This window comes from Phyllobates terribilis, unplaced genomic scaffold, assembly GCF_046119375.1.
Source record: "Phyllobates terribilis strain yellow unplaced genomic scaffold, ASM4611937v1 Scaffold_3__8_contigs__length_932513732, whole genome shotgun sequence".
In the NCBI taxonomy this organism is placed as follows: Eukaryota; Metazoa; Chordata; class Amphibia; order Anura; family Dendrobatidae; genus Phyllobates; species Phyllobates terribilis.
In genome coordinates this window covers 68387792-68402399 of record NW_027362763.1, presented here as the reverse complement: position 1 = coordinate 68402399, position 14608 = coordinate 68387792, and the positions used below count along the sequence as shown (strand labels likewise).

The 14608-nt window shown below is 43.8% G+C and overlaps 1 protein-coding gene across 3 annotated transcripts in view; it reads left to right on the top strand.

Moving 5' to 3' along the window:
* Positions 1–14608, top strand: part of LOC141258820 (cytochrome P450 2K6-like) — a 66522-nt gene that overhangs the window by 27496 nt on the left and 24418 nt on the right. For all 3 annotated transcript variants that reach the window (XM_073673977.1, XM_073673979.1, XM_073673980.1), the window contains one exon: positions 5296–5458. In XM_073673977.1, the coding sequence (XP_073530078.1) occupies positions 5296–5458 (163 nt within the window). The remainder of the gene's footprint in view (positions 1–5295; positions 5459–14608) is intronic.

Below are 14608 nucleotides of genomic sequence, written 5' to 3'. Positions count from 1 at the left end.
TGCCGAGTGACTCCAAAACCTTGATTCTGTAAATGATATTAATGTACAGGGTGTGCAGCAATTAAACCACTTAGAAGACAATTCCTTTAGTTTGGGGGAAAAATGGGGGTGCGTCTTATAATCCGAACTGTATAATCTGAATGCATTGGTGGAGCGGGGTCCTAAGGTCGCTGCTGCCATACTTTCTAAAGCGGCGGAAAATGGCTGCCAGAGAAGGCGCTTGCGCAATTGAGAACTCAGGAGCCAAGATCTCAGTCTGAGCATGAACCGCCTCCAGCGGCCATTTTCCTGGTGACCACTGCATAGGAAAGTATGGAAGGTGCAGGGCTCCGGCTTTTACAAAATGTCGGCGGAGGCCTCGCACTACCGAACACCTACTACAAGCATGGGGCCTGCAGCATGGGGCATACAGCCATCTTCTGTCTCCTGCCTCTATCAGAAGGCAGAAGCTTCCAGCAGCAGTGATCCCTTGACTCCTGCCTCCGAACACCATGTTCTGCCTTGGCCCTGCCACCTGGGACCCCGCTCCACCAATGCCTTGGCCCCCCAAGGTAAAATGATTATAACAAGCATCAGTTTATAAAAAAAAAACATTTTTTTCCTATTCTCCTCCCCAAAACTTGGGGTATATATTATAAACCGGTACGTCTAATAATCCGCAAAATACGGTATTTGATACACTGCAGATTTTGGAAGTTTTCCCACCTACAAAGAATGGAGAGGTCAGTAAATTTTATTGTAGGTACACTTCAACTGTGAGAGACAGAATCTTAAAAATAACCCAGAAAATTACATTGTATGATTTTTACATGGTTGGTTAGCTTTTTTTTCATGAAATAAGCATTTGATACAATAGAAAAACAGAACTTAATATTTGGTACAGAAACCTTTGTTTTCTTTTACAGAGGTCAGATGTTTCCAGTAGTTCTTGACCAACTTTGCACATACTGCAGCAGGGATTTTGGCCCATTCTTCCATACAGATCTTATCCCGATCTTTCAGGTTTCAGGGCTGTCACTGGGCAACATTGAGATTCAGCTCACTCCAAAGATATCCTATTAGGTTTAGGTCTGGAGACTGGCTAGGCCACTCCAGTATCTTGAAATGCTTCTTATGGAGCCACTCCTTAGTTGTCCTGCCTGTGTGTTTCGGGTCATTGTCATGATGGAATACCTAGCCACGACCCATCTTCAATGCTCTTACTGAGGTAAGGAGGTTGTTGGCCAAAATTTTGCTACACATGACCCCATCCATCCTCCCTTCAATATGGAGCAGCTATCCTGTCCATTTTGCAGAAAAGCAACCCCAAAGTATGATGCTTGCTCCACCATGCTTCACAGTTGGGACGGTGTTATTGGGGTTGTACTCATCGTTCTCCTTCCTCCAAACACGGCAAATGGAGTTGACACAAAAAAATCCTATTTTGGTCTCATCTGATCACATGACCTTCTCACATGCCTCCTCTGGATCATCCAGATGGTCATTTGTGAACTTCAAACAGGCCTGGACATGTGCTGGCATCAGCAGAGGGACCTTGCATGCCCTGCAAGATTTTAATCCTTGACGGTGTAGTATGCAACTAACGGTAATGTTTGAGGGTGTGGTCCCAGCTCTCTTTAGATAATTTACCAGGTCCTCCCGTATAGTTCTGGGCTGATTCCTGACCATTCTCAGAATCATCCTTACCCCTCGAGGCAAGATCTTGCATGGTGCCTGTGGTAAAGCGGCTTGCTCGACTGTATGCAGAGGTAGACACGGAACACTGTTTCTTTAAAATTCGGGTTGGTTTATTAAAACATGTCACAAGCCACCCTCGAGTCCATAAAGTAAACACAGCCCATTCAGCATAATGGCAAAACAAACAAAAAAAATGGATACAGCACAGTCCGTACATCGACCGGGGACCAGCCACTCAGGGTTAGCCAAACACGGTTCAGAAATAGCCCAACACATGCAAGCTCCACTTTGGAGCAAGACTCTCCAGATATTGAACCACACTGAGTCAAAAAGGCTTGCTATTTATAGCTCAGACCACACCCTGAGGTGGAGATATGGAGAACAACCTCCGGCACACACTATGTTGTTCTCATAAAACACACCCTTTTAAACATGGCTGATTAACCCTCTCTGCACCTACTATCCAGGAGAAAACTTCCATGTTTCACATCACTGGGGCTAATAGCCTCAGTGAAACATATCTCCCTTTCTGTATTCTGACAGTGACTTTGTCACAAGCCCATGACCGAGAAAGATTGACAGTCATCTTGTGTTTCTTATATTTTCTAATAATTGTACCAACAGTTGTTGCCTTTTCACCAAGCTGCTTGCCTATTGTCCGGTAGCCCATCCCAGCCTGGCGCAGGTCTACAATTTTGTCCCTGGTGTCCTTAGACAGCTCTTTAGTCGTGGCCATGGTGGAGAGGTTGGAGAGTAATTGACTGAGTGTGTGGACCGGTGTGTTTTATGCAGGTAACAAGTTCAAACAGGTGCAATTAATACCGGTAATGAGTGCAGAGTACGAGGGCTTCTTAAAGAAAAAGTAACAGGTTTGTGAGAGCCAGAATGCTTGTTGGTTGGTAGGTGATTAAATGCTTATTTCATTAAATAAAATGCAATGTAATTAGTTAAAAATCATACAATGTGATTTTCTGCTTTTTATTTTTAGATTCTGTCTCACACAGCTGAAGTGTACCTACAATAAAAATTACAAATCTCTCCATTATTTGTAAGTGGGAAAACTTTCAGAATCGGCAGTGTATCAAATATTTATTTTCCCCACTGTAGGTCTTAAAGCGCACCTGTCAGCAGGATTGTGCTTAGTAAACTACATACACTGCTAGGTGGGCACCGTTATACTGATTAATATGATACCTTGCTTGATGAAATACATCCAGTGATTCTTTTGTAATATTTATTTTCATGTCTGCCATAATGATATGCTCGTGCTCTGGGGCAGGACTTTAAGGAGCGGCTGTAGCTGGTGCTCTCAGTATGTATGCCTATCTCTGGCCTCTGACAGACCACTGTTCTTTCAGTGACCTGCCTACTGTTTTAAATATTGCCTGTGTAATTTCTGTTCAAAAGTGAAAGTATATGTCCCACAATATAGCCGCCAGTGCCCACGCATGCTCAGTAGCATCTTTTGGTTGCCGAGATGCTACTGCGCACGCGTGGGCGCCATTTTACTAAAGGAAAAATAATTTGGGTGAAACAATATGGCACCACGCGTGCGCAGTAGCATTTCTCGGCAATTGAGAAATGCTACTGCGCAAGCGACCGTGACCTGTCAGAGGCCAGAGATAGGCATACATAATGAGAGTACCAGCTACAGCCCCTCCCTAAAGTCCCACCCCAGAGCACGAGCATATCATTATGGCAGACATGAAAATAAAGATTATAAAAAAATCGCTGGATGGATTTCATCAGGCAAGGTATCATATTAATTAGTGTAATGGCACCCACCTGACAGTGTATGTAGTTTACTAAGCAGAATCCAGCTGACAGGTGCGCTTTAAGGAAGGCCTGGACGCCTTTCTTGAGAACAATAAAATTACATCTTATGCTTAGTGATAGTTAATTAATCCAGATTGGTGTCGGGAAGTGAATTTTTTCCTCAATGATGTCAATTGGCCTTTACCGCATGTTTTGTTTTTTTTTGTTTTGTTTTTTTTTGCGTTCCCCTGGATCAACGCTGCAGAATAGCTGCAGTGCACAAGAAATAGGCTGAACTGGATGGACGCTTGTCTTTTTTCGGCCTTTTAAACTATGTAACTATGTAACTATGTACCTGGAGTACATTGACCTGATTTATTAAGCGACATCAACCGCCTAATAAATTAGGAGCATGTGTTACCCAACGTGCGCCGCCACCAAAAATCTGTATGAGTTTGGAACTGGCATACATTTCTGGAGAATGTTACGCCACTTTAGTGGTGCATCTTATGGTGAATTTGACAGGCAGGGGTGGTCATGATGCATCCTGCCCATATCCCATCCATGCTATAACCATATTGGCAAAGCTGATGAGGAATAGCATGTAAATACTGAATGTAAAAATAGTTTTGCCCAACTTCCGACTTATTAATGTGTTTACGCCAGATTTCTGGCATAAGCACCTTAATGAATCGACCTCTTAAGTTTCAATATTTTGCCCAAATTTTATAGCCGTGGAAAAAAGTTTTGAAATTGAAACATATTTTGATTTTCACTGCTGCCTCAGTGTTTTTAAATCTTTTATTTACTATATTTTGCAGATTATATGAAGCACCAGACTATAAGACTCACTTCAAATTTTGGGGTAAAATGGTGGTGCGTCTTATAGTTCATTTTAACGGTAGCTTACCTGGGTGTCGGTGTCAGTGGAGCAGGGTCTCAGGAGGCAGGGTCGCTACTTCACCGCCACCGACCTCCTGAAGCAGCAAACCTGCCTTCTGTGACCTGTGTTCACTGACACCGACCCCCCCCCACCCCGGTAAGTTCACTTTTATACTTTTACTACAGGGCTCACTTGCAATTTTGCCTAAGAAAGCTGTGATGAATAAAGAATGCAATCCAAACATACTCCAAGAGCAACTTCTCCCATCGATCAAGGAGCGATTTGGGGATAAGCAATGCTTAGTCCAGCCTGATGAGGACCATGTCACAGGACAAAAGTGATAGCTAAATGACTCCTTTAGCAAAATATTGAAATTTTGGGTCCATGGCCAGTAAACTACTCTGATCTCAAACCAGTTGAGATGCTGTGGTCAATCTTAAAAAGCGGATGGACACAGAAATTGTGATAACCTCCAAGCATAGGTTAAGTCAGAATAGATTGTCATCAGTCAATATTTGGCACAAAAACAGGTATCCAGCTGCCAGGGCAACTGACAGAAGTCATGAAAAATTAGTGTCAGCCCCTTTAATTATTGAGTCTTTACATAAACTTGATGTATTTGACAATAAAAGTGGAAAAAACATAAAATGCTTATAATTATACTTCGGTAATCATAGAAACATCTGACTAAAACATAAAAATTAAAGTAACAAATTTCTGAAAACCAAAGTTTGTCAGTCTCAAAACTTTTGATGACTACATTCAAGGACATCTTGATAAAACAAAATACCAAAAGTACCAGCTACTGATTGTGGTTTCATGATAAAAATACCTACTTGTAGGTTCAATTCAGATCTTCATAGGGGATTTTCCGAACATAAAAACAGTATGAAATGAATGAGGGACCTATAAATCAACATTATATTATATTATATTATATTATATTATATTAGGGTTTCTCATGTGGATTCTGATTGCAGATATCAAAGACGTATGGCTCAGTTTTCAGCGTTAACTTGGGAATGCAAAAGTTTGTTATCCTGTGTGGTTATGACGCAGTGAAAGATGCTCTTATCAACCATGCGGAGGAATTTGCAGGAAGGCCAGTTACAGCTATTGGTTCTAGAACATCACAGGGATATGGTAAGTAAAAGTGATTGAGGAAATTGCTGTATAGTAGATTTATTTAGAGTTCTATGCTGTCACATAAATGTGCTAATGTGAAGTTCTAGATACAATTGGACTATGGAGCCTGTGACTGCCTAAAAGATCAATGAAAAGATAGTATTAATGGGTAGAAAAAAAAACTATTTTCCCCTTCCTGTTTAAATAAAGGGAACCTGACGGCTCCTCCACACTCCCACCCGCCTTCATGTGTTCTTTCTTATATTAATACCCTGCCTAAGTTTGTTGAGTTAGCGTTGGTTTTCCTGAACTAATTGTCCCACTCACATAACCTTGTGGGTGTGGTAACATTATTAGCAAGGGCAAGCTTTACTGCATGCTCTCTGTGCATGTCCGGGGGAGCACCTCATGACTAAGTAGCCTGTCGTAACTTCAGTAATCTCCTTCCGGCTACTAGTCTTTGGCTCCTCCATGGATTGCAGGTTACTTCATCATGATGTGCTTCCAGCACTGGGAGTATACAACTGGCTTCATTGCGCAGAGACATGAAATGACAAAAATCATGTACCTGTGTGAGACTTGCCGAGAGCAGCCAGTGACACCGGCTTTTGAAAATCAAGTTATCATGTTGACATGGGCTTAATAAAATGGGGAGAAGGATGACTAGACCTGCAAAGCAACTCCCCCTTGACTAGTCTGAAACTAATTAGCATATTGTAAGCTGATTTTTTTTTGCCATATACAGGAATGACATATGCAGTACAAAATGCTTGTTAGGCAAGGTATTAACATAAGAACAAACATATGCTGGCAGTTTGGGTGGCATGGGGGACCTGTCAGGTTCCCTGTAATCTCTTCATGACATATTGTGTATATGTACGTCATATGTTACTACTTTTCATGCGTGTTCGCACGCCATGCCTGCATATTTTTGGACAGATGATGGTTGATTTAATCAACCATCATATACCATTAACAGCCGCAGGTAGATTGGAGCTACGCCCATGGCTGCTAACCTGTTAAATGTCGTTATTGGACTCTGTATTAAACACGTGTCGACAGAAGAATGTGTCATTCCACAATCCCATCAGTGCGCCCGTGACATGATCGTGGAGTGCCGATGGGTTGTCCTGAGAGTCGGGGGTCTGCTGATGACCCCCCTGCCTGTCATTGCGATCCTATTGTGAAAGCCAGCCCGTGGTTGGCATTCATAGGAGATTGTGTCTTTCTCTATACATAGCAGTGCATCAGAACAATTGCAGCTTCAAGTATTAAATACAGTAAAAAAAAGTTTTTAAAAAATATGAAAAAAAAGTTAAATCACCCACTTTTTGACCAATTGAAAAGAAAGCCATTAAAATAAATAGAAGACGCACATATTTGGTATTGTTGCATTCGTAAAAGTCCAACCTATCAAAATATAAAGTAAATTAATCTGATCGGCAAATGGTGTAAAGACAAAAAAATTCAAAACGTCAAAATAAGATTTTTTTGGTCGCCACAACATTGTGATAAAATGCAATAAGAAGAGATCAAAAAATTGCATCTAGCCCAAAATGTTATCAATAAAAATATAAGCTAACGCCTCAAAAAAAAAGCTCTCTGACTGCTTCTTTTCATGAAACTGAAAACGTTACAGGTCTATAAAATGGCAACAAAAGGCAAAATGTATATTTTTTTACAAACTTCTGAATTTTTGGTCATCACTTAAATAAAAAAAAATATACAGTGGGTAAAATAAGTATTTGTACACTGCTGATTTTGCAAGTTTTCATACCTACAAAGAACGGAGAGGTCTGTAATTTTTTTCATACATATACTTCAACTATGACAGACAATCTAAAAATAAAAACAAGAAAATCACATTTTATGATTTTTATATAATTCTATTCCATTTTATTGCATGAAATAAGTATTTGATCACCTACCAACTAGCAAGAATTCTGTCTCTAATAGACCTGTTAATTTTTCTTTAAGAAGCCCTCCTACTCTGCAATCATTACCGGTATTAATTGCACCTATTTGAACTTGTTACCTGTATGAAATATACCTGTCCACACACTAAATCAATCAATCAAACTCCAACCTCTCCACCATGGCCAAGGCCAAAAAGCTTTTGAAGAGCTTTCTAAGGACACCAGGGACAAAATTGTAGACTTGCGCAAGTCTGGAATGGGCTACAGGACAATAGGCAAGTAGCTTGGTGAGAAGTAGAGATGAGCGGTGTTCGACTAGAACTGTTCGCCAATCTCAAATTCGAGCTGTTTTGGGCGGTGTTCGAGTTGTTCGACGAACCCGAACGATTTGCAAAAAATTCGGCTGTTCGAGGTTATGTTCGATAACTGTTCGTGCACCAAAAGCGTGTCCTGCATGTCTGGCGCTATTTTGAGCACCAATCATGCAGGGATTGTCTGCCACTCACTGTAATGCCACAGCCATGGTGGTTGTGGCATTACAGTAATTGCCCAAATCGATGGGAACAGTGCCAACAGTGAAACATGAAAAGCCGGCAATTCAGTAGCGGCATACACCGGTACCCGACAATTTAGAACCGAAAGAATAGAGCTTCACACATAGATTAGATAGATAGAAACATGTCAGCCACATATATATGAAGTACAGTGACAGTGTTGCTTACTGTACTTGTCATTTAGTGTAAAGGATTTATCAAAAAAAATAATATTGTTTTCATGCACCGTCTCTTTAAAAAAGCTGGCCGGCAATTCAGCAGCGGTACCCGACAATTTAGAATAGAAAGAATAAAGAATCACACATAGATTAGATAGATAGAAACATGTCAGTCACATATATATGAAGTACAGTGACAGTGTTGCTTACTGTACTTGTCATTTAGTGTAAATGATTTATTAAAAAAATAATAGTGTTTTCATGCACTGTCTCTTTAAAAAAGCCGGCCGGCAATTCAGCATCTGTACCCGACAATTTAGAATAGAAGGAATAGAGAATCACACATAGATTAGATAGAAAGAAACATGTCAGCCACATATATACGAAGTACAGTGACAGTGTTGCTTACTGTAATTGTCATTTAGTGTAAAGGATTTATCAAAAAAAATAATAGTGTTTTCATGCACTGTCTCTTTAAAAAAGCCGGCCGGCAATTCAGCAGCGGTACCCGACAATTTAGAATAGAAAGAATAAAGAATCGCACATAGATTAGATAGATAGAAACATGTCAGTCACATATATATGAAGTACAGTGACAGTGTTGATTACTGTACTTGTCATTTAGTGTTAAAATAAAGGATTTATTTAAAAAAAAATTGGCGTGGGGTTCCCCTTAATTTTAGGCTCTAGCGGAGGTTAAGCAGACGGCTGGGGCAGATGTTTGAAGCCTGGGAAGGGGGTAATACCCTCGGAGCTTCCCAGGCTACTAATATCATCCCCCAGCGGAATACCTAGCCTTTACTAGCTATTAAAATGGGGGACCCCCCAAAAAAAATGACGTGGGGTCCCCCCTATTTTAATAGCTAGCAAAGGCTAGGCAGACAGCTGGGGGCTGATATTAATAGCCCAGAAAGGGTGCCATGAATATTGGCCCCCTCCCAGGCTAGAAACACCAGCCGTCAGCCGCCCCAGAAATGGCGCATCCTTAGGATGCGCCAATTCTGGCACTTAGCCTCACTCTTCCCACTGCCCTGTAGCGGTGGCAGTGGGGTAATAGGGTTGGGGTTTATGTCAGCTTATAATGCCAGCTGACATCAAGCCCAGGTTAGTAATGGAGAGGCGTCTATAAGACACCCCCATTACTAACCCCATAGTCAAAGATAAAAGAAAACACAAACACCCAGAATAAAGTCCTTTAATTGAAATAAAGACACAATTCTTTATTGTTCTAAATTAAACCATACTTACCGTCACGCCCATTCCAGCTGAAGCCAACGATCTCCTGCAATAAAAGAAAAATAATAAAGCAACCTCATCCTTACCTTTCCATGGTTCCCACGACAGCTTCAGCTCTGCTACATCGTGGGGGCAGCACGTTCCTGCCTGCTGTACCTGGCTGGACACAAATATAGTGCGAAGCCCCACGTCAATTTTTTTTTAAATTATTTCATGAAACTAGATGGTGGCCCAATTCTAACGCATCGGGTATTCTAGAATATGTATGCGGCAGACCCGGCGCAATCAGCAGAGCGGTGTTTAAATTTGGCGCCAAAATCGCTGACTGGTCGCAGCCAGCAACCGCGACCAATCAGCAAAGCGGTGTTGAAATTTGGCGACTATATCGCTGATTGGTCACGGCCGGCGGTCGCGACTAATCAGCAGAGCGGGGTTTAAATTTTGCGGCAATAATGCTGATTGGTCGCGGTCACGACCAATCAGCAAAGCGGTGTTTAAATTTTGCGTCAATAATGCTGATTGGTTGCGGACGCGACCAATCAGCAAAGCGGTGTTTAAATTTGGCGCCAATAATGGTGATTGGTCACGACCGCGACCATTCAGCAGAGCGGGGTTTAAATTTGGCGCCAAAATCGCTGATTGGTCGCGGCCGACAACTGTGACCAATCAGCCGAGCAGGGTTTAAATTTGGCGCCAATACTGCTGATTGGTCGCGGACGGCGACCGCGATCGATCAACAGGGCGGTGTTTAAATTTGGCGCCAATACTGCTGATTGGTCGCGGCCGGCAACCGTGACCAATCAGCCGAGCAGGGTTTAAATTTGGCGCCAATACTGCTGAATGGTCGCGAACGGCGACCGCGATCAATCAGCAGAGCGGTGTTTAAATTTGGCGCCAATAATGCTGATTAGTCGCGGCCGGCATCCGCGACCAATTAGCAGAGCGGGGTTTAAATTTGGCGCCAATACTGCTGATTGGTCGCGGACGGCGACCGTGATCAATCAGCAGAGCGGTGTTTAAATTTGGCACCAATAATGCTGATTAGTCGCGGCCGGCATCCGCGACCAATTAGCAGAGCGGGGTTTAAATTTGGTGCCAATCTCGCTGATTGGTCGCGGCTGGAGTCCGCGACCAATCAGCAGAGTGTTGTTTAAATTTGGCGCCAATCTCACTGATTGGACGCGTCTGGCGTCCGCGACCAATCAGCAGAGCGTTGTTTAAATTTGGCGCCAAGCTCGCTGATTGGTCGCCGTCGCTATTTAAATGTGGCGCCCAAATCGGTGATTGGTCGCGGGCAGCGTCCGCGACCAATCAGCAGAGCGGTGTTTAACTTTAGCGCCAAGATCACTGATTGGTCGCGTGCGGAGAGCACGACCAATCAGCGAATCGTATTGGTGAGGACCGGGGAGCGCCGCTGCCTGGTCGGTGCTTCCCCTGCGAGAAGCCGGGAGATGAGCGACTACTCGCAGCAGAAGTATCCCGACCCGCAGCGCCGCTCCCCGTTCCTCCCTTGACACCCTAGCCACTGATGTCCCCACAGTATCCGCATGGTGTTACAAAGATTCGGACATTTGTGTTAAAATCGCTGATTGGTCGCTGGCGCTGCCCGCGACCAATCACCGATTTGGGCGCCAAATTTAAATATCGGCCGCAACCAATCACCGATCTTGTCTCCACATTTAAACACCGCTGTGCTGATTGGTCGCCGACGCTGGGCGCGACCAATCACCGATTTTGGCGCCACATTTAAATAGCGTCCGCGACCAATCAGTACAGCGGTGTTTAAATGTGGAGCCAAGATGGGTGATTGGTCGCGGCCGATATTTAAATTTGGCGCCCAAATCGTTGATTGGTCGCGGGCAGCGCCAGTGACCAATCAGCAATTTTTAACACAAATGTCCGGACCTTTGTAACACCATGCGGATACTGTGGGGACATCAACGGCTAGGGTGTGAAGGGAGGACGGGGAGCGGCGCTGCGGGTCGGGATACTTCTGCTGCGAGCGCCCGCTCATGTCCCGGGTTCTCGCAGCGGAAGTATCCGCGCAGGCAGCGGCACTGACATCCATGCGGCTAGGACGCGAAGGGAGGACCGGGGAGCGGCGCTGACATCCAATTGGTCGCGGCCGCTATTTAAATGTGCCGCACAAATCGGTGATTGGTCGCCGTCTTGACCGCGACCAATCACTGATCTTGCCGCCAAAGTTAAACACTACTGTGCTGATTGGTCGCGGACTCTGCCCGCGACCAATCACAGATTTGTGCGCCAAATTTAAATATCGGCCGCGACCAATCACCGATCTTGGATCCACATTTAAACAACGCTGTGCTGATTGGTCGCGGACGATATTTAAATGTGGCGCCCAAATCGGTGATTGGTCGCGGTCTTGGCGCGCGATCAATCACTGATCTTGCCGCCAAAGTTAAACACTACTGTGCTGATTGGTCGCGGACCCTGCCCGCGACCAATCACCGATTTGTGCGCCAAATTTAAATATCAGCCTCATGCACGTCACTGACAGCGTGGGAAAATTCTCCTGCACTCGGCGCTTCAGCGTGAGAATTCTCCCACGCTGTCAGTGACGTACATGAGGTGAGCTGAGTTCATTGGACATGACCTCGGCTCATCTTTATGCCGTCACAAAGAGACACTGAGGAGCGCAAGCATGCCTGTGCTTCTCAGTGTCTGCGGGATGACAGGCTGGATGGCAGCGTTCTGCTGCGGTCCAGCCTGTCATCTCGATGTAGCAGAGCTGAAGCTGTCGTGGGAACCATGGAAAGGTAAGGATGATGTTGCTTTATTATTTTTCTTTTATTGCAGAAGACATTGGCTTCAGGTGGAATGGGCGTGACGGTAAGTATGGTTTAATTTAGAACAATAAAGAATTGTGTCTTTATTTCAATTAAAGGACTTTATTCTGGATGTTTGTGTTTTTTTTTTAACTTTGACTATGGGGTTAGTAATGGGGGTGTCTTATAGACGCCTCTCCATTACTAACCTGGGCTTGATGTCAGCTGGCATTATAAGCTGACATCAACCCCAGCCCTATTACCCCACTGCCACCGCTACAGGGCAGTGGGAAGAGCGAGGCTAAGTGCCAGAATTGGCGCATCCTACGGATGCACCATTTCTGGGGCGGCTGACGGCTGGTGTTTCTAGCCTGGGAGGGGGCCAATATTCATGGCACCCTTTCTGGGCTATTAATATCAGCCCCCAGCTGTCTGCCTAGCCTTTGCTAGCTATTAAAATAGGGGGGACCCCACGTCATTTTTTTGGGGGGGTCCCCCATTTTAATAGCTAGTAAAGGCTAGGTATTCAGCTGGGGGCTGATATTAGTAGCCTGGGAAGCTCCATGGGTATTACCCCCTTCCCAGGCTTCAAACATCTGCCCCAGCCGTCTGCTTAACCTCCGCTAGAGCCTAAAATTAAGGGGAACCCCACGCCAATTTTTTTAATAATAAATCCTTTATTTTAACACTAAATGACAAGTACAGTAATCAACACTGTCACTGTACTTCATATATATGTGACTGACATGTATCTATCTATCTAATCTATGTGTGATGCTCTATCTTTCTGTTCTAAATTGTCGGGTACCGCTGCTGAATTGCCGGCTGGCTTTTTTAAAGAGACGGTGCATGAAAACACTATTATTTTTTTTAATAAATCCTTTACACTAAATGACAAGCACAGTAACCAACACTGTCACTGTACTTCTTATATATGTGACTGACATGTTTCTATCTATCTAATCTATGTGTGAGGCTCTATTCCCTCTTGTCTAAATTGTCGGGTACCGGTGTATGCCGCTGCTGAATTGCCGGCCGGCTTTTTTAAAGAAAGCGTCTTCTGAGCAGTTTGTCAGCTTTTGGACACCTTTGAAGGTGTTTTCTATGTGTTTCTATGTGTTTTTGTTTGCCTGCCATTGGTTTTAACGGTGTTCGACGGTGTTCTAAGGTGTTCGACGAACAGTTCGACGAACAGTTCCTCGAACATCCCGGTTTTCGACGAACCGAACCCGAACACTACGGGGGTGGCTCAACACTAGTGAGAAGGCAAGAACTATTGACACAATTATTAGAAAATGTAAGAAACACAAGATGACTGTCAATCCTACTCGGTCTGGGGCACCATGCAATATCTTGCCTCGAGGGGAAAGGATGATTCTGAGAAAGGTCAGGAATCAGTCCAGAACTACACAGGGAGGGGGGTGTACCTGGTACCACAGTCTCAAACATTACCGTTAGTAACACACTAGACCATCATGGATTAAAATCCTGCAGGGCATGCAAGGTTCCCCTGCTCATGCCAGCACATGTCCAGGCCCATTTTAAGCTTGCCAATGACCTTCTGGATCATCCAGAAAATCAATTGGAGAAGGTCATGTGGTTGGATGACACCAATATAGAACTTTTTAGTATCAAATCTACTTGCCATATTTCGAGGAAGGAGAAGGATGAGTACAACCCCAAGAACACTGTCCCAACCGTGAAGCATGGTGGGGGAAACATCATACTTTGGGAGTGCTTTTCTACAAGGGTGAAAGGATGACTGCACTATATTGAAGGGAGGATGGATGGGGTCATGTATCGCTAGATTTTGGCCAGCAACCTCTTTCCCTCAGTAAGAGCATTGAAGATGGGTCGCGGCTGGGTCTTTCAGCATGACTATGACTCGAAACACAGGGAAACTAAGGACTCTATCCGCAAGAAGCATTTCAAGGTCCTGGAGTGACCTAGCCAGTCTTCAGACCTGAGCCCAACAGAAAATCTTTGGAGGAAGCTGAAACTCAGTGTGGCCCAGCGACAGCCTGAAACCTGAACGATCTGGAGAAGATTTGTAAGGAGGAGTGGACCAAAATCCTTGCTGCAGTGTGTGCAAACTTCATCAAGATCTACAGGAAACGTCTGACCTCTGTAATTGCAAACAATTGCTTCTGTATCAATAATTAGGTTCTGTTTTTCTATTGTATCACATACTTTTTTCATGCAATAAAATTCAAATTAATTATGTGAAAATCATACGATGTGATTTTCTGGATTTTATTTTAAGATTCTGTCTCTCACAGTTGTACCAACAATAAAAATTACTGACCTCTCCATTCTTTGTAGGTGGGAAAACTTGCAAAACTGGCAGAGTATCAAATACTTTTTTTCTCCACTCTCCATGTTTGCGTACTCATACTGACATAGAGAATCATATTACCAGGTCCATTTTACTAAATAATGAACATGTTTTTTTCTCATGTTACCACGTCAATTGCCAGTGCCACGTTTCAGCTTAACACAAATTTTAAACAAATAT